This window comes from Vulpes vulpes, chromosome 13 (genome assembly GCF_048418805.1).
Source record: "Vulpes vulpes isolate BD-2025 chromosome 13, VulVul3, whole genome shotgun sequence".
NCBI classification, from domain to species: domain Eukaryota; kingdom Metazoa; phylum Chordata; class Mammalia; order Carnivora; family Canidae; genus Vulpes; species Vulpes vulpes.
This window is the reverse complement of record NC_132792.1, coordinates 47,980,410-48,001,613: the sequence shown is the minus strand read 5'-3', so window position 1 is coordinate 48,001,613 and position 21,204 is coordinate 47,980,410. Positions and strand designations below refer to the sequence as shown.

The following is a 21,204-nucleotide window of genomic DNA, read 5'->3' as shown; positions in this document are numbered from 1 at the left end:
GATTCAGTAACCAACTGTGTGAATATGCAAAACAGAGGGGGAGCAATATTAGTCCATGGAGTTAAATAAAAGGAGAAAGCCTTGCGTAAAAGGGTATCAGACCAGAACATACCTTCATAACCACTATGTTCAACTACTCAGTTAAGAAAGTTTTCCCACTAGTTATGCCTTTATGACCAAATATAAATTTCAAAGGACAGTTTTCTCAAATCATTTTTATAATTGCTACAAAATACAGTATTTTTTTATAAATATTAGTTTATAGTATCTTATCCTAAAAAATTACCTGGCAGCATAAAATAAGCCCATTTACTATTAAGAAAAGATAACATTTAAATAGAGTGCATACTATTTGAAACTTTTAGTTTTTGACAATTCTAAAAAACATTTTCTAATACAACTTTTTTTTTCAGGATGCAGAACACTGTCCTAATTGCTATGAATAAAGTTTTAAATTAATACAGATTGTCTTTTAGTCTGTCAGTATGAAACTGAGCATTGTCTTCTCTTAAGTGTTTTCTATCTTGTGATTTCCTTCTACATTTATAGAATTTCTATGTGAAATGGAGTTTCTATCTAAATTATAGCCCAGTAACATCATTAGATAGATAGATAAATAGGTAGATAGGTAGGTAGGTAGGTAGGTAGGTAGGTAGGTAGATAGATAGATAGATAGATAGATAGATAGATAGTTAAAGAGATCTATCCTATCTACCAAAAAGCAAGAGCCTTAATCAGCCAAAGAGTTATAGAGCTTGAAGCTTTCAGATGATTCTCCACTACACAAAAAAGCTAACTCTGAACAATCCCCCAAATCATTGATTTGTCTTATATAAAAATCTGTTTGGCTTATTAAGGTACAAAAGATCAGTATGGCTGTATTGTTAACAGACTGTCTGAACAGACTGTGTCCTTGTTAGTTTATTTTCCATTTTTTGCACTTGGCTAAGAAAGATATAAGCATCCGCCACTAGTGGATAGAGTCAGGAGTTCCCTATGAAAATAGATTGTCGCAAAGGGAGAACAGAATGGAGAGGCTGGACGTTATAAATAGCTTACAAAGTGCTAACAGTTTTATCCACAGTAATTTCTCATAAATTACACTCTGCTTGAATTTGCGGTTAATATTTTTTCTCTTTTTACTGGTGGTGCAAACTTAAGCGAGTTATTTAATACCACAAAACAGGTTGTCTCATCCATGAAGTGAGCAAGAAATTAATTCCTGCCTCATAAGATTGTTCTGAGGATTAAATGAAGTAACATGAATAACTATCTGCATTATGCCTGGTATATTTTTACTGCACAATGTTAGCTAGTAACAGCTAACAGTAACCATTAACCATGATGGTGAATGCATTTCTTATACTGACAGTCACGTAGCATTGTCCCTATGACTGAGAAATCAACTGGTTGGTCAGTTGTTCCAAAATAGCCTATTGTGACACCTCTGGATTATTCTGTTTATCTTGTTTTCCCTTCTGCTCCCAGAGCAGAACAGCTTAGTCACTGCCATACATCTGTATCTTGTGGTTATCAGGTTTCTGCCAGATTTGGGGATTCTAATGTGGTTGGGGATCTTCAACACACTTCTTGCAAAGAAAGAATCCTCAGCTATTTCCTTTAACCCCAACCTGCTTTGGTTTTGGTTCGGAAAACAGAAATCATTTAGTTATATTTAACAGGAATAATTGTACGAAAATACTTTCCAACTAGGTATTAAGGGACTGAAAAAGCAAAAACACAACACTTATGGCATAATGGACTTAGCAACTACAGGAAGCAGGTACCAACTCTAGGAAACAGAGGAAGAGGTTGGGATTACCAAAACTTCATCTAGATAAAGGAAATTATAGAGCAGAAACTGGGACTAGGAGGTTCTGCTCAGCTGCTGCTGCCTTTTCTGAGCCCAGAGGGAGAACCCAGAGGACTGGAACTAGACTTCTTTGAGGGAATGTGAAGACACTCTTGTGCAGGTCTTGCAAAATGACTCATACTGGACTCAGCTGCTGCTCCCAGGATGCATCACTGCTGCCGGGGTGAAGAACTGAGGCTGGAGTGATGCCGACTAGAATAGGCAGCCAAAGAGGAAGGACCATGTCTTGTCTTCCTGCTCCAGTCTTGCAGTCTCCCTCTAGGTCCTTTGTTGGCTAAGCCCAGCAAGGAGCCAGCTGACCCCCAAAGAAATGCGGTTGGCGGAGTCCCAACCCCAGCTGTGGCTAAAGGTGGGTTTGAAGCTGAGAGATAATAGCTTGGTCACTGCCATACATCCAGATCCTATGGTTATCTGGTTTCTGCCAGGTTTGGGGATTCTAATGTGATTGGGGATTTTCAGCCCTTAGATAGTTGCAGCTTACAAAAGGACTTTACACCAAGGGCCATCATACTGTCATTGTTTTGATACATTGGCCCAGCAATAACTTTCTAAGGACTGAGTTAGTGTCTGTTCGTGGTTTCAGGGATCAGGAAGAGTATCACTAAATAATAGACCTGAGTGTTATTCTAAACTTTTTTCGTATTACACAAAGCACTGCTCAATAATTTATAGCATTAAATGGCATTTTCTTCTAAAAGGTCAAGTCTGACTCTAAATGAAGGACATTACATGTTATTAAAACTAAGCATCAATATTTATACTCTTCCAAGTGAAGTGAAAGGATATATACCTAAAAGTATATTGAATCCCCCCAGGGAATGTTTTCAATTTATGAGATATTAGCAGTGTTAATCCAGTCTTTTTTTCAGCAGTATCAGGAAAAGCACATAACCCCCAGTATAAGTAAACTTCTGTTAATAGAAAAAAAAGAAATGCTAGAAGTGCTTCACCATATAGAAAACATACATCCATATTAAATGATGTGAAATGGGCATTGTTCAACTCTGGCACAATTTGGACCTTGTGTAATTTTTTTAAAGATTTTATTTATTTATTCATGAGAGACACACACATAGAGAGAGAGAGGCAGAGACACAGGCAGAGGGAGAAGCAGGTTCCATGCAGGGAGCCTGACATGGGACTCCATCCCAGGTCTCCAGGATCAGGCCCTGGGCTGAAGGCAGCGCTAAATTGCTGAGCCACCCAGGCTGTCCCTGGACCTTGTGTAACTTAACAGAAGAGAAGCTACTAGAGTTGCAGTTAATGAAAAAAATTCCCCAATAAGTTGCAGTTGTTTCATTGATTATAGAGGACGGCATATATTCATGAATATTGGAAAAACATATTAGCAAGAGGCAATGAATGTTTCATTATGCAAGTTTAAATTACCATCTAATAAAATAGTATTCCACTTAAAACATTTAGAAATGACATTATGGTACACTTGACAAAGGGCCTATGATTTAGAGTCAGAAAACATGAGTTTCAGGCCTAATTGCATATGTGCTGACTGGTTAAACTTGGGCAAGTCACTTCATCCACGTTATAGAATTATAAGCAATGAATAGGACAATCATTTTACTTATTTAAAACCTTAAAAATGCTATTTGAATGTGTTAACTTTTTCATTACCCAGAGCTGTATACAAAATAAAACAGATAGCAGAGTTGTGCAAAGGGTGAAGATTATATTAAGGTCAAAAAACTGCAGAAAAGATCATTCAAGATTTCAGTTGGCTTGCCTTTAAAAGCATATTCAAGAAATACCTGCACAAGATCTAGGAAGACTTCACTGAAAATCTTGGAAAATTTTAATAACACAAAACAATAGAAATTATTCATTTACTGCTCTGCAGTTAAGTGTGCCTTTGAAATGTTCTAATTCAGTTGAAACCAAATGCTTACTTGAAATCAAGGTGGAAGTTATAGACAGATTTTATGAATTTTGAGTAATTCAAGCAGGGTACAAAATAAATATAGTGAGTAGGCTGTAAGAATTGTTCATGTGGATTTCAAATATATCCCTTCTTAAAAAGGAATAGGTATTGGGGCGCCTGGGGGGCTCAGTCTGTTAAGCATTGCCTTCAGCTCAGGTCATGATCCCAGGGGCCTGGGATCCAGGTTTAAGTTGGGATCCCTGCTCCCCAGGGAGTCTGCGTCTCCCTCTCCCTCTCCCTCCACCCTTCCCCCTGCCTGTGCCCACTTTCTCTCACTCTTTCAAATAGATAAAATCTTTTTAAAAAATGAATCGACACCTTAATTTGATTTTATAGACTATACATCTGTAGGAAGTTAAACATGCAGAAGAGAAGGGTTCGAGGTTGAATCAAGACACAGAGGAAGATCTCTGATTCTCTGGTTACTGATATTCACACTTGCTACAAAGCCCCAGTGAGGACATGGCTCTGAACTTGTTCTGTTTTGAGCTATAGGCAGCCTTGTTTTTTTGACCCCTAGTCCAGACCACATGTTTTTGTTAGCATTAAGCACATGGTGACTATAGCCTTTGATTCACAGTAAGAAAAATGAAGAACTCTTTTCATGAGGGAAATTTAGAAAAAGAAAAAACAGGTAATTACCAATTCTTGAAATCTATCTAAATAATTTATCTAAAATTAAAATTTAGTGTTCATTAACAAAATATTATGCAAATATTACATTAAAATTTTTTTTAATTTTTAAACCACAGTAGCTAACAGTGAAAAATAGGCATTAGGGGATCCCTGGGTGGCTCAGTGGTTTAGCACCTGCCTTCGGGCCAGAGCGTGATCCTGGAGTCCCGGGATCGAGTCCCTTGTCGGGCTCCTTGCATGGAGCCTGCTTCTCCCTCTGCCTGTGTCTCTGCCTCTCTGTGTGTGTGTGTGTCTCTTATGAATAAATAAATGAAATCTTTAAAAAAAAAAAAAAGAAAGAAAGAAAGAAAGAAAGAAAAATAGGCATTAAGTCAAAGTCAATCAGGTAATGATTATTAGAATATGATATATCTGTTTGAGAAAATGCACCACAGCAATTAAAATAAACATTAGGATGACCATTTTGCAGGCTAGAGAAATGTTTTTAATATAAACCTAGGAGAATAGCCCACATACAGAACTATGCATATATTATGTTCTCAACTATGTGAAAAAAATGGATACTTGTGGGGAAAAAAGATTAGAAAATGATAGTAGTTGTTTATTTATTTATTGAGAGGGAGAGAGAGGGAGAGGGAGAGAAAGAATCTCAAGCAGGCTCCACGCCCAGGGCAGAACTTGACAGAGGGCTCCATCTCACAACCCTGAGATCATGATCTGAGCCAAAATCAAGAGTCAGATGCTTAACCAACTGAGCCACCCAGGTGCTCCATATAATAGTTGTTTTAGAATATGAGATAGAGAGTTATGTTTTTTCGTGTATTTTTTCAAAAATGTTGCTTTATTATTAAGCTTAATACTAATAAGCTTTTAATAAAAACAATAATTCCAAAGTATATTCATTTTATATGCCAATATGCCATTATATTGCTTTGTCCAAAACACAGCTAATTTTTAATAGCAAATATCCATGTTCTCCTAAAGACAACGTACGTCTATTTTTATCAGGTACATAAATATTATTTACGAGATTTTACCTTTTGCTAGGTAATAAAATTACGTATCTCAGCTATCATTAAAGCAAACAGAATTCCAAACAAGAAACGAACACTTGAAAAGTGGAGATGTTTATTAAATAAGGAAAATTATTTCCTCAGATTTCTTTATTGGGTTGTTTTTAGTAAAATCTGGTGGCATTTACTTTATTTACTGCTTGAGAGTGGGTCTCTTAGGGTTATTTTAAAATAGACCTTGAGGAAGGAAAAAATGTGTGTTTGGCTTCATTATAAATCATTATTTATTTGACCAATAAAAATTAGGGGGAAAACAGTATTCTATGCATATTAGGGAAAATGAAGAACTGCTGAAGAAAAGGCAAACCATTAAAGAAAAGGAGAAGGAATATAGTTCTAAGAGTGGAAGAAACCAAAAACTTAAGAAGAAAGAAGAAACTTTAAGCTTTTAACCAACCTTTGAGATTTGGATTCCTTTTAATTCTGTTGCATTGCAATCTTTGTTGTCAGTCTACAATGCTAACTAGACTGTTTCCTATGTCTCAACAATATTTGCTGATCTAACACCTTATAAAGGTAAAATTTCTTAGATTTTCTGTAAACAGAATTCTGATGAGAAGTCCAATGGTTCTATCTCCCTTCATGGGTTACCTCTCACCTGCTTCCCTCTGCATTTAGAAGAACCCCTACATCCTGTCTTGAATTCCAGAAAATCTGCCTCTGCTTCCCATCCTTGCCTGGTTAAGGTTTTGTGCATTAGAACAATACCCAGTCTTCCTTCCTTTTATTTCTGGTAAACTCGAGTGTAGCCAATGAAAATTGAACCAACGCCTCGACTCCATGAAATTGTGTAAAATCCAGAATAACACTGTCATGTTAAGTGCCCATATCCTTATTTAGTTGTTTTTTTTTTGGGGGGGGGGGTTGTAAATGACACATCCCTTTTTAAAATATAATTCTGATACTGCATATCTTCCCATCAGAGTGGCAAAAAGAATTTGTAAAACCTTACCTGATTCCTTAATGAGGAAGACTTATTGCCCTTTAAAGCAACTCACCAAAATATCCAGAGAACAAGGGCTATGCTCTATAGGAATTGACAGCAAAGGACACGACACATACTGAGTGTGTGACTAAAATGTATGTCGCAGACTAAAAGTATGTCACAAATATAATGAACGAATGCAGCTCTGTTTTCTCAACATAATATTAGGCCTGGCCAACACTGGAGGCTTTATAATCCTTGGCTGGGGGAAGCAATAGAAATAGTGATAAACATTTCACTCTCCTGTAAAACATTCTTGAATTACATAGTGGCTGAAGTAGTGGCAAATATGGTGGCTTTACTTGGCCTGCATTTTCATTATGACATTCTTAGTTCGCTATATATTTTAGTTGTGCTTTCAAAATTTTCTTAACGCTACTTATAGATTAGCTTAATTAATGAACCAGCTAAATTGCACTTTCATGGCCTGGGGAAATGGTCCTTCCAAAAGAGCTTGCCTTTCATCTGAAGCAGCAGCATCTATGCTGGAAGAGATGAGTCAATTGCCAAATTTTTTTTTTGCCCTCAGTAGCTTTGGGTGTTATAGCTCATAAAGAGTACTTTCGTATTTTGCTTCACTAGCTTAAGGTGCTGTGTGAATTCAACTTATAAATAAGTAATGTAGTCCTTGTTTTGTGATTGAAATGAGGGGCAGGTTTAGTTGACCCTTTTGATTTCCAGCCCCTAGTGGTATGGATGATATTCATAACCCTTTTCAGCTTCATCCTGCTTATACTCTTTGAAGTAAACTATAATGTGTTGACATCCATGACCTGTTCTTTGCTAGCAGTTCTTCGGCTCTAATGGACTTTGCTTATTCACAGAGGATGGCACCTCTCTTGAACTCTGTCTCATTTCATTTCTTTTCCTTTCCAGACATCTCTTAGTTTCTCCCCAGCATGCTTCCAAATAGTTTTTGAACACTTTAGCTCTCTAAAGTAGGAGACATTCTCAGTACTAAGTTCAGCTTGAAGTGTGGTTTAGATACTACATTTTTACCTCCATAGCATCATAGTTTTGAATGTTTTGCACCTATCTCAATTTTTGTTAGATTTGATATATTATTTTCTAAAAAGGGATTTATCTCTATGCATAAATAAGATGTAATTTTATAAAATGGCCTATTATAGAAACTGTTTTCTTCCTATTATTGAAATTCATTTCTGACTTTCATATAGAATATTCCTATTGACTGTTTTAAAACAATTATGAGAATGTAATCCATATAATGGTGTCACAATAAAGTAGTATCAATGATCATTCTAAGTCAATAACACGATTCTCTTTATAGTGGATAACACCGGTTCACGGGTAAATAGTTTTTTTTTTTTTAAATGAGTGAGTATGAACACCAATAAAAAATAAATTTATTATTTAAATAAATAAATAAATGAGTGAGTGAGTGAGTAAATATATGCTCATACTTTTTCTCTGACCTTTTATGTTTCTCAAATGTGCTAAGTGTGCAAAAAATTTGTTGTGTATGAGTATGCAGTATGAACAATATGAAGCTTTTGATTCTATGAATTACATATTTATATAAAAGAGTAAATATTCCCATACTTTTATGCCTCTCGTTTAGTGGAAATGCATTGATTGTGCTGAATATCATTTTTCACTTTTTAGTAAGCTTCTAGAATTTTTATTGGTAGGCTTTTTTTTTTTTTTTTTTTTTTTTGGTTAAAGAAATTTTCAGTAGCTTACCATACAAATATCACTAGTTCAATTTGCATGTCTAGCAAATGGTCAGAATAATAAAAAGATACCTGTTTCCACCGGTACTCTAATACCAGCATGGTGCCATTCTATTCAAACCCAGTCTTCCTTTTTCTACATTGGAGGAGCCTTTTGCTACTTAAAAAGTCCTTAGAGACAGGTGTGGCACCATGTTGATTTGTGTGTCACAGTTCTCTTTAATCTAGACTTACTTCAAAATTATTTTCCTTATGAGCTGTTTTGTGATGGAACAATAATTTGCTTTGCTTTGTCCTTAATTCTGCATGACCTTTTCCTCTTTTCAAGCTAGTATGCTAATAAGTGTTGCTATATAAGAGGAAGATTTCTATTCTAAGAAGGGTAAATCTGTTAAACTGCGCAAAGAAATATACTTGAGAACATAGGTCAGCATGATTTCAACAAATTGCCGGGTACTGTTGGGGCAAAGTTCCTTGTCCTTTCATACCTTAAGGATGAGGCGATATTGGAGAGTCAGATTCTAATGCCCAGAATGCATAGACTATATTAGAATCCTGTTTCTAAAAAAAAAAAAAAGAATCCTGTTTCTAATAAATGCCTGTGTGAGAACAACAATAACAAGAACATTTATCGACCTTTTTTAAGAGGCCATTCTCTAATTGTTTCACGCATTTGATAGAACGTGTAGGCATAAACCAACTCTCAGCCACACTTGTGTTTTGTGAAGGTTATTTGATTACCACGGGCGTGTGCCCCCACCCCCCCGTGCAGTGATTCCACTGAAGCGTCCCAGAGTGGCTGTCACAACGACTCGCAGGGGAAAAGGAGTCTTTTCCATGAAAGGGGGATCAAGATCTACCGTCAGTGGGTCATCTTCATCAGGCTCTAAGTGTAAGTACTCTTCCTTACTTGATTTCTGTTTAAGAAGGGAGGGGCTGCTTGTCATTGTGCAAATGCCTATATTCAATAAGTTAACAATTTTGGAGTTTCCGTTATGTACAAAGTATTAGAGAAATATAAAATGGTTAAGAAAGGGACTCAACCTTTCCTCATAGTGGGACACACACAAGCATGACTAATAAAAGGACCAATTTCAAAACTTTTATGAGAGCAAGTAACATGCTTCTTGGCCCACCTGGCTTGTAACATGTTTAAGTTGTGAAATACAACATGTTGCTTTTAGGGAAGAAAAAAAATTCACTTCCAAAGAGAAGGCATATGCGATCTTTTCAAGGAAATAGTATGCAAAATAGTGCACACTTTGGCTATTTGAGCACTGGGATACTTAGGATAGACAAATGACATAATAGAGATGCGAAAAATGTGACTTCCCACACTACTCTAAATCACTCTTGGTTATGTGTCTGAAAGTATATATTATGCCATAAAAATAAAATATTAACGTCACTTCACATTAAAGTAGAGATATAAACTTTCCAACTAAAGACATCACTAAATTTTTAGAGAGAGGGATTCAGAAAAACTAATTTATTAGAATATCATTCATTAGGAAAAGAAAATTTTCTCACATTCTTTGAGATTATTTTGTAGCAGAAAAGAGACAGACAATAAGCAAGTAAGTTAGAATATGAGATGTTACACAGTAGATCATCCCTATGTCAAAGAATAAATAAAGCAAAAGAGAAAGTTTCGTAGGATGGTATATAGCTTACCTCTCTCTGATGAAAGTAGCATTAGAACAGAGACTTGATGGAAGGAAGGAAGTGAGAGAGTGAGCCTGAAGTTCTCAGGGACAGAACATTCTGGGAGAGGAATGGTCAGTGCTGAGACCTTAGGTTAATAGTCAAGGACCAACCAGGAAGCCAGTGTGGCTGCAGCAGAGGAAGAGAGGGAAGATGTAGCTGGAAATAAGGTCAAAGAGGTAGAGGGAGAGCAAGTTCCAGAGTAGTTGGGCGGGCCATTGTAGGGACTTTACGGTTACTCTGCATCCCAGCCTTTTAAGACCAACGAGGCAAACTATTATCCCAATTTTAAATTGGTGAGTAAACACAGATAAGGTCACCTAGCCAAGACTAGAACCCATGTCTCTTTATTTTCATCCCCACATGCTATCTACAATAGAACATTACCTTAGTACCATAAGAAATACTAGGAAAGAACACTGTTACAATATTTTGATTTCACATAAGAATGTGCCAAAACATAGTTGCCAAAAGCACTGATGCTTCTGGTAAATGACTCCAGTTTGGTTTGCTCAGAATTTGACTTAGCCAAATAGCAAATTAAATTGATTTACAGTTCCCTGTGTACTTATTTATCCATTTATCTATCTATTCTGTGGATAAATATGAATTCCCTTTTTTGAGTCTTAGTAATAAAAGAAAATTACTTTCTGCAGCAATCTCTGAAGAGTCTCATATGCTCTCAGATTATTGTCAAAAGCAAAGAAAGTTCTTGAATTTGGTTCTTCCTGTGAAAAATTGAACACTGAATTGCCTGCTAGTTTTATAGAAGACTTTTTTACCATGGTGATACTAACTTCATTTCAAATGGAAATATCTTAAGCATCTGTGGAGTCTTTGCCCTGTTGTCCCAGTTAAAACAATGTTTGAAAATGGGAGCCTTATTGGCACTTTGACCATGGAAGTTCTATATTGTATAAGAGTATTCTGGGCTTTGTAGAACTTCAGCATTCTTCACCCCCAAACCCTAAATGCCAGTAGCATTCCTCAGTCTTTGTAACAACTGTACATAGTGTTGTGCATTTCTAAATCTTCCCATAGGAGATAGCACCACCCTTGTTAACGAACCACTGGTCGGTGGCCATTCTGGGGCAAGTGCAACTGAGTAGGACTCAGCCATGTGACTGTCATATACCACGCTATTGCAGAGAAAAGTAGTACTTTCTAGAAGTTATTTGAAAGTAAATATCTTTTACTATTTAAAACAAAACAATGGTTACATTGTTTGGGCCCTTTTATTTTTTGATTTCTAATTTTCTTGGATCATGGAGAGAGAATAGGGACTGTAAAAAAATCTTTTTTTGAGGATATTATTGAGGGTTTCTTTTGGCTCCATAATAATCAGATTTTCTAAATGAAAAACAGAATACATTTTCTGCTTTTCATAGAGATCAGAGTGTGTGTTTTTACCTTGTTGATTGTATTACACAGTCCTCTGTCAACTTGCTCTTTTGTGGAAAATTATGCCAAATTCCAAAAGTGATTACCTAAAAATCCTCTACAATGATAGTGACTTTATAAAGTTTTTCTTTTCTCGAGGTTTGGTTATATATCCCACATGGCTTGAATAGTTTTTATACAGTGTTTTATATTAATAATAGGAGAAAGAGTAAAAGCAGACACTCTTGGTGTTTACTCTATGACAGCTATTATTTCAATCATGCATTAATATAAGTCTTCATTTATAGATATTAATTCATTTTATAATATTTTACATATATAAATTCATTTATTCCTTAAATCTACCCTATAAGTTGAGTGTTATTATAATTCCCATTTTATAGATATGGAAAATGAGGCAAAGAAAAGTTAAGTAGTATCTCTAAAGTCACAGAGCCATTCAATAACAGAGTGAGGAACTGTAGCCAGATTCTAGAGCATCTGGTTCCAGAGTATAAACTCCTGAGTCTGTGGCCTTTTCAATACTGACTGTAACCTTTTGGAGAATTGTAATTTTTACATTTATATAATATCCCATTTGCTATTTTTAGCTTTGACTTCTGCTGTGTCTAATACTTTGATCCTTTACTGATAAGCCTTTCTGTTGGTTCACATTTCCTTCATATATCCATTTGCTCTTTGATCTTTTTATATGTGTTAGTTTCCCAGGGCAGATATAATAAATTATCATGAACTGAGTGGTTTAAAACTTGGGTATTTGGAGCCTAGGAGTCCGAAATCAAAGTGTCGGCAGAACTGTGCACTGTCTCTGGAAATTCTAGAGGACAAATCTGTTCCATTCCTTTCTCTTAGTTTCTGGTCTGCTGGCTGTCCTTGGCACTCCTTCGTTTGCAGACAACACCATTTCAATCTCTGCTTCCAGTGTCTTTAGGTGCTTTTCTCTCAGTCTTTGTGTCTGTGTCTTTTCTCTTCTTAAAAGGATGCTAGTTACATTGGATTAGGGCTTACCTTGAATGACTTCATCTTGAATATATCTGCAGAGATTTATTTCCAAATAAGGTCACATTCACAAGTACTTCAACAAATCTTTTAGGTGAACATATTTCAACCCATAACACTGTCATTTTATTTATTTATTTATTTATTTATTTATTTATTTATTTATTTATTTATGAGGGAGGGAGGGAGAAAGAGAGAGAGAAGGGGGAGGACTAGAGGGAGAGAGAGAAAGAGAGAGAATCTTAAGCAGGCTCCACACCCAACACAGAGCCCAACATGGGGCTTGATGTCATGACCCTGAGATCATGACTGAGCTGAAATCAAGAGTCAGATGTTCAGCCGACTGCGCCACTCAGGTATCCCACAGTGTCACTTTATTTTTGTCTATTTCCTGAAAACAACATATATCTGGATTTTTTTTTTTGAAAGCAATAAGAAACTCTGTGTTTTTTGTAGGGAAATTTGATTATTTTACATTTAATGACTAATATATTGGATTATATTCCTTCCATCCTTATTTCAAGTATATAATTTATTGTTTTCTCTTTTTTACTTTTCCTTATGCTTGCTTAATTAATTTTTTTTAATTCCTATCTCTTCTGCCATAACTGCCTTAATTTGGATAAGCTACTAGGCCTCTCTATTTCATGGGTGGTTATATTAACGTATTAAACAGTTACAGATAAATCTATACTTACCTATTAATCTCTTACAATCAAAAACTAGCTATTCTCTCATCCAAGACATGAACTTTTGAAAGCTTTTACTTTATCCCTGTCTCTACATCAGCCACCTTACCTCTATACCCCTTGCCACACCAAAAAGTTCAGGTTTTATTATTTTTTTTTTATTTTTTTATTTTTTTTAAGTTCAGGTTTTATACATGAATATTAGAGTTTTAGGGATCCCTGGGTGGCGCAGCGGTTTGGCGCCTGCCTTTGGCCCAGGGCGCGATCCTGGAGACCCAGGATCGAATCCCACATCGGGCTCCCGGTGCATGGAGCCTGCTTCTCCCTCTGCCTGTGTCTCTGCCTCTCTCTCTCTCTCTCTGTGACTATCATAAATAAATAAAAAATTAAAAAATATATATATAAAAAAAAAAAAGAATATTAGAGTTTTAGTTCCGGGCTTCTGTTACATATTTATATTTTATACATATTTTCTTTTCAAATATTCTGTACCTATTGCTTATTTGCCAACTCCCAGTATCTATTGTTATTATTATCCAATAGGACTCAGTTTAAAATTTTATAAAACTTATTATTTACATATATTCTTCCTTAATTTATAGTTTTTAGGTTGCTTCTTAAATAATTTTCTTGGGTAAATTAATTACATAATTTCTGAATTTATACATGTCCAAAAAAGTCTTTATGTTTCCCTCATATATGCATATTTTGGCTGGATCTAGAATTTTTGAATTATGTTTCTTTTCTCCCTAATATCCTTTGTACATTATTTCAACATTTTTAAATATTCTAATATCACATTACTTCTGGTGATTAACCCTTAGAAAATTGAAAATATCATAAGTAGAAACCTACTAATCATAGCTTAGCCTAGCTTACCTTAAATGTGCTTAGAACACTTACATTAGCCTACAGTTGGGCAAAATCATCTAACACAAGGCCTGTTTATAATCAAGTGTTGAAAATCTCATGTAATTTAGTATTCATTAAATAGTAATTTAACTCAATTTAAAAAATAATTTAGTGAATATTAAATTACATGAATATAAGTAAAAACAGAATGATTGTATGGGTACAGAATAGTTGTAAGTATATTAGTTGTTTACCCTCATGAAAACATGGCCAACTGGGGGCTCTGGTTGACTGTCATTGTCCTTCATCAGGAGAGAGTATCATACTGCATATTACTACCTCTGGAAAAGACCAAAATTCAAAGTACAGTTTCTACTAAATGTATGTAGCTTTTGCACCATCATAAAATTTAAAAATCATGAGTGGAGCTATCATAAATCGGGTGTTTTTGTTTAAGGGTCATCATGGCATTTTAATTAACATTTTCTAATATTGGTTTTGCATCTGTGGTATCCACCTATTCTAGTTGTTTGCCTCATTTCTCTCCTACAAAAAGATGTGCTCTCTTAATTGTTTGCTTTCTTGTATAACTCCTCAACATCTGCGCATGTGAAGCTGTTTTTGTCTCTTGGGCAGTGATAAACTAAGAGCCAATAGAATTTTTTATAAAATTGACTGGTAGTTGTCCTGGACCCCTCTTTTGACATGTTGAGAAGGCTTCTTTGTTCTCAGGTGTAAATTGAGATAAGCTGTCTACCCCTAAGAATGCATCTCCCCTCAGGAAATGCCTCTGGAGTCAAAGGGACCTTCAGATTCTCCAAGGATTATATATTGCAAGGTGCTAGGTAAAGTTCTGTTCACCCTAAGAGAATTTACTGGAGCCCCTTCCTGCTCTCGCAGCAACCCAGGGATCAGCAACATTGTTCTCTGCCTTCTGGTAGAGGCAAGTAAGTTCTTTTCCAAACCACCTGTGTTTGGAAAAGAACACCTCCACATATACAAATGCTGTGTTCCCATACCTCTACCTCCTTTCAGGAGATATGAGGCCTTAGGTATATACGAATGTTCTTCCAGTTTCCATGTCAGCTGTAATTTATTAATTTTATTTTATAATTAATTAATATTATTTTTTGTAAGTTGTGTCAGCCACACATAGACTATACTCATGTATCTATCACTCATTAATCTCCAAGTATTGAAAAATCTAATGACTTTCCTTCTTACATTGGAATAAATAAATACTGAAAGGATATTTATAGAAAAGCAAATCTCTAAAGTCAGCTACTTGGAAAAATAATCCAAACTAGCTTTATTTTGTTTGTTACTGGACTGCATGTAAGATAATAATCTGGGGCCCCTGGTGGCTCAGATGGCTAAGCATCTGCCTTCAGCTCGGGTCAGGATCCCAGGGTTGTGGGATTGAGCCTCGCATCAGGGTCCCTCCTAAGCAGAGAGCCTGCTTCTCCCTTTCCCTCTGCCTCTCCCCCTGCTTGTGCTTTCTCTAGCTCTCTATTTTTCTCAAATGAATAAATACAATCTTTTAAAAAAGATAAGAATCTATTTTTTAAGATTTATTTATTTATATGAGAGAGAGAGAGAGAGAGAGAATGAGAATGCACACATGAGCACAAAGAGGAGCAGAGAGGGAGGAAGAGGGAAGGAGAAAAACATCCCAAACAGACTCAGCAGAGCACAGAGCCCAATTAGGGACTGGAGGGGGGGTAGGGGCTCAACTGGGTTCAATTCGGGGTTCAACATGGAACTTGATTTTACAACTCTGAGATCATGACCTGAATGGAAACCAAGAGGGTGACCCTTAACCCACTGAGCCGCCCAAGTGCCTTAGTAAGAATCTATTCTTAAATCCAGTGATGGAACCAATAGTTTAATTTGGTCTTCTCTTCCTGGTTTTGTGTGACATAAGAATACTTATGTGATAGTCTTCAGGGAAGACTAAGCGAAGCTAGACTTCTTAATATAAACCAAAGATGTCTTGAAATAAATTTAGTGTATTTTATTTTCTATCAGCAATCATTTGGAAGTGTGCATTCCAGAGTACGTTTGTTACTCTGGAGAGATGAAGCCAAGTAATAAGTAGAGATATTAGAAAAATTATGGGATGAAAATATTTTGTGAGAACCATCCAGTAAAATAATTATTTGAAATTTACTCTGGATACAGTAATTCTCAAGTTACGTTAATTTTAACAAAATTATTAGTGTAGAAAGACTGACAACAGAAAACAAGTATTCTATGTATGTTTCATATCATTCTATACTTTCAGAGGCTCAATTCATAAAAATTAACTGTAGATTAGTTTTGTGTTAGTGAAATATAAATCTAAACAATATTTATATATAATCCACTAGCAACCAAAACTAGAATCACAATTGTACATTTTATAAAATCATATAGGCAGGCTATATTTTATATACACATATATGTGTGTATATATAAATATTCATTATTTAATAGTACTTTTATAATTAGCCTATTGCCTGGGAATAGCAATAATTTTCCAATTTAAATCACAAATGAAAAATTCTAGTGAAATGTAAAATATACTATGTTAATATTGGCTTAAGTGAATGAATATTTACTGAGGTTCATCTTGCTCTTTTATTAATAGTTGTTTCCTAGTATTTAATGATGTGGCAAGTACAGAAGAGGAAATTAACATTATAGCTTGGACCATTTGTGTCACTTCTTATTTCAGAAATTTAATATGACTAAATTCTGCTGTGGAGAAAAATCATATAAAGAAAAAATATATTAACACTATAGTTTGCCAAAGTGGAATACTAAGTGTTTAAGATGGATTTCTCCTTTAAAAAATTAAATTACCGCTAGGTATTTGTCCCTTTGCAAATCAACTTAAACTAAAACTACGCAATTGCCCCACTTATCGGTAGTTTGGCTTTCCATTTTGTTACTCTTGGCCAACCAGGGTGCAGAAGCAGATGCTCCTCCTTCTGATGATACATCAATAGTAGCCTAACATTACATCACAGCACCTACATCATTCCTCTCACTTTATCTCTCACGTGGGCATTTTGTCTTCTCACATCATCACAAGAAGGATGAGTGCAGTACAATAAGATATTTTCAGAGAGAGAAATCACATTCACATAACTTTATTAAAGAATATTGTTTAAAAAAGAATATTGTTATAATTGTTCTGTTTTATTTGTTAACCTCTTACTGTACCTAATTTATAAATTAAGTTTTATCAAAGATATGAATGTGTATGGAAAAATATAGTAAAATAGGTTCAGTACTATCTGCAGTTTCAAGGATCCACTGGCGGTCTTGGAAAGTATCTCCCAACTATTGTAATCAATTTGTCCTGTCCCATAGAATCATAAGATAAACGAGGTGTGATGTTGCTAATAAGCATTTTGCAAAAGAGTAGACATGAATACTTATAAGCTTTAGGTTATAGTTTCTTAGTGGAAAAATGAGTGCCCTCTGAAAAAATATTAAATCCATTTTTAAGTAATTTAAATTCTAATATCTAACAAGGAAAATCATTTTTAAAAAAAATTTTTTTTTTTAAGAGAATACATGCACATGCAAGCAAGAGGGGGGAGGGCAGAGAGACAGGGAGTGAGAATCATAAGCAGACTCCGCACCTAACATGGAGCCTGACCCGGGGCTCGATTTCACAACACTGAGAGATCATGACCTGAGCCAAAATCAAGAATCAACTACTTAACTGACTGAGCCACCAGACTCCCTATTTTTTTTTTTTTTTTTTTTTTTTTTTTACTAACAAGAAAAATCCTAGTAAATTTTGATGTCTTTGGGGTCCTGTCAATGTACGTTTGATGACTAGGATAGGTGATGGACTAACACAAAAGCCCTGAAATACCTAATAGGAAGTTAAAGACAATTCAATGCAATTTAAGAAATAATTGTTAAGAACTTATCCCCAAGACTAAGGAAGTGTTGTGTTGGGTGTTTTTTTACTCCTTCAAAAGCATGTTACTTAAATATGGAGACAAAGCATCAACCAGAGACAGAATGTTAAATACCCAGCAAAATATCATTAAACATTCCCATCTATCCACTATCTAGGCCAAAATATATATTCTGTTTTTAGGTTTAAGGAAAGAAATTACTGTTGGCCAGAGGATTTAAAGAAAGCTTACTAGAAGATATTGAGTTAAGTTTAGAAGGATAAGTGGATTTGAAAAGATAGAATGAGACAGACTCCTACTTTCCAAGAACAGTACCTCGGTGGAGATGAGCAGAGGCCTTGCTGTCAGACTGCGTTGGGTGAAACCCGCGTTAGATGACATACTCACTTTCAGCCTCAGGAAAATCCTTTAATCCCTGTATACCTCCGCTTTCTCTCTGGAAAATGGAAATAACAATACCATATATGAACTAGGTTGTGGGAATTAAATTACTTATGCTTGTAAAGTCTTAGGCAAGTCTTCTCAGTCAATGTTCAGGAAGGTTTATTATTGTTGTTGTTGTTGTTGTTATTACAGCAGAGTACAGTAGTTAAAGGGATGAGATATGGAATTGCTTTAACTGGAATCCAACAGCGGCTCTGCCATTTACTAGCTGTGTGTTTTGGGGCAAGATGCTTTGTTTGCTGTACCTTGGTTTGGGAAATAAGAATGATAATCTTATTGCCCTCTCCATAAAGTTTTTGTGAGGATTGAATGAGCCAACACACATAAAGCTCTTAGAATGGTGTCTCATGTTCTAAAAGTCTTAATAATAAGTTATCATAGCAATAATAATAATAGCAGTATTATTATTAATATTACCTAAAGCAAAAACTTACTGCTGGATGTGTCAGTTAAGAAACAGGATATTATAATTAGAGCAAAAGATAAAGGTGGTTAACAGGACAATGGAAAATTGTAGGGAATGTTTTGTTTTGTTTTTTTTAAAGATTTTATTTATTTATTCATGAGAGACACAGAGAGAGGCAGAGACACAGGCAGAGGGAGAACCAGGGTCCCCACAGGGAGCCTGATGCAGGACTTGATCCCAGGACCCCAGGAGCACGACCTATGCCCAAGGCAGATGCTCAGCCACTGAGCCACCCAGGTGCCCCTTTAGAGAATATTGAACGGTTTGAATTTCATTCCCCGCTCGAGGGAAAAGACCCTCAGCAAAGTGCTACCTGACCAAAAAAAATAGTTTAAGAAATCTATATGATGGCTATATTTGTTTGCTAGGGCTGTCACAGTGAAACACCATAATCTGAGTGGCTTAGAAAGCAGAAATCTATTTTCTCACAGTTTGGGTTCTGGAAGTTGGAAATCAAGCTGTGTGTGTTTCTTCAGGGGCTTTAAGGGCAGGTGCTACATGAGCCCTCTCGCCCTGGCTTGTAGATGGCCATCTTTTTTCTGTCTTCCCATCATCTTCCTTCTGTGTGTGTGTGTGTCTGAATTTCCTTCTTTAAGTACACTTGTCATATTGGAGTAGAGAATATTGGATCTAGTGACCTTGTTTTAACTTGCTTACCTCTTCAAAGGCCCCATCCACAAATACAGTTTCATTCTGATGCATCAGGAGTTAGGTCTCCAACATATAAATATTGCAGGGCACAGAATTCAACCCAAAATATGGACATAATATGCATATGAAACCTAAACAAAGTATGGAGATCTTGGCATATCCTTTAACGATTTCTTATTTTAAGAGCCAAATTTTTGGATATTTCTTAGTTCAGTAATTAATTTAGGAGAGTCAGGCCCATTTAGCTCATCTTGGTAAACATAACTGAATTTCTCGGATGCACATGCCTTTACTGTCTGAACACTGACTAGCACTTTGTATAAACAGAGTAATAAATCCCTGTTAACATCACAACCTAATATTTAGATACGAAACAGACCAACCAAAACAATTATAATGTATTTATCATAAATAAATACATTTGAGAGCATCTTTTCTTGGCTTGTTTCACTAGATATTAAAGTGGCTCATTAATATAACCAGAAAAAAAGTCCAATAGCAAAATATTTGATAAAATCCTAATACCAATATAGCTTGTGAGCATTTGAGATCGTTTTCTCAGGTCTTCTCTACAAGTTATGTTTTTCTTTGTGCTCCTCTAAAAGTTCCAGAAAGGATCTAATCTTTCCACTGTGGGATTATAAAAGTTTGTGAGTGTTAAATCCTATCAAGAAAATCTTAATAACAGCTTTTACCTCTGCTGCTTCTGCTGCTGATATTCCCTAGATCATGTGCTGACAAGCAGAGCTTTGACCACTTGGGGGTCTCTTGACTAGTTTTTTTTGTTGTTGTTGTTGTTGTTTTTTTTTTTTTTGGCTCTTTGCTCTTCCCCAATCTCATTAACTCCATGCCAAATTGCAGGACTATTCAAAATGAAATACTTTGTCAATTCCTCATTCAAAACTCAAAACTGCTACTCATTACCTAGTAAGAATTGAAACTCTTCAGTGACTCCTTAAGATATATCAGATCTGGTACTTCCATTTCTGGGTTCTCTCCACCCTTCCACTAGCTTAATTGAACTCTTATTTAAATGCTTTTAAACCCATACCCATATATCTCCACCTGAAAGCCCTTCCCTTATCTCAAGAAATGTGTTATCAACTGTGTTATCTATCTTATACATAGATAAGCATTATTAGTGATTTTACCTGGTTCTCAAGGTCCAGCTCAGGTAATACCACTCACATGAAACAAATTTGGACCCAGCTATGCTACAAGGACATCATCATTAAGCCAAACCAGTGGCTTATCTTCCCATTATGGGACTTACACCCTTGGCTTCATGTTACAGTTGTTTGTATGCGCATCTATTCTCTCCATGTTAGATTACAGATTTATTCTTCAAGTTACTTTTGTATGGCATGAAGTATACTAAGTATACTCTTAAAATACTTATGGAATATTTGTCACCAACGTTATTTTTGCCTTTCACATTTTACTTTTCATTTTTCATATATTTCATCATTGACTATGAACTACATCTTTAGAAATGCTACAACTCAGAGAAAATTAGTTCTGGAATTTTGAGTTAGTAAAACAAAGGGACAAATTCTGGCCTATATTCCCGGGTCTAGAAAAAGCCAGGATGCTGAAGCTCCTTTACAAGCTCTGGAATTCAAAATTTGCTACTTCCTTTACTTAGAAGATCTCTTTTGCTTGCTGAAATTCAAATCATCCTTCCAGTCACAGTTCAAGAACCCATTCTTTCATGAATATTTTCACATCCCTCTAGCCCCATGAAAACAAATTTTACCTGTGTTTGCCCACAGTGTTGACATACATTCAATTCATCAGCACCTACTACATGACTACATACCTGCCAAACTAATATTCCGTAAATGAAATAGACGGTTTCAGGTTCTTACAATCTGGTGGGGG

At 35.6% G+C, this 21,204-nt stretch overlaps 1 protein-coding gene across 30 annotated transcripts in view; it reads left to right on the top strand.

Moving 5' to 3' along the window:
• RALYL (RALY RNA binding protein like) overlaps positions 1–21,204 on the top strand; it is a 698,808-nt gene that overhangs the window by 614,123 nt on the left and 63,481 nt on the right. For all 30 annotated transcript variants that reach the window (XM_072734401.1, XM_072734392.1, XM_072734397.1 and 27 more), the window contains one exon: positions 8,926–9,089. In XM_072734401.1, the coding sequence (XP_072590502.1) occupies positions 8,926–9,089 (164 nt within the window). The remainder of the gene's footprint in view (positions 1–8,925; positions 9,090–21,204) is intronic.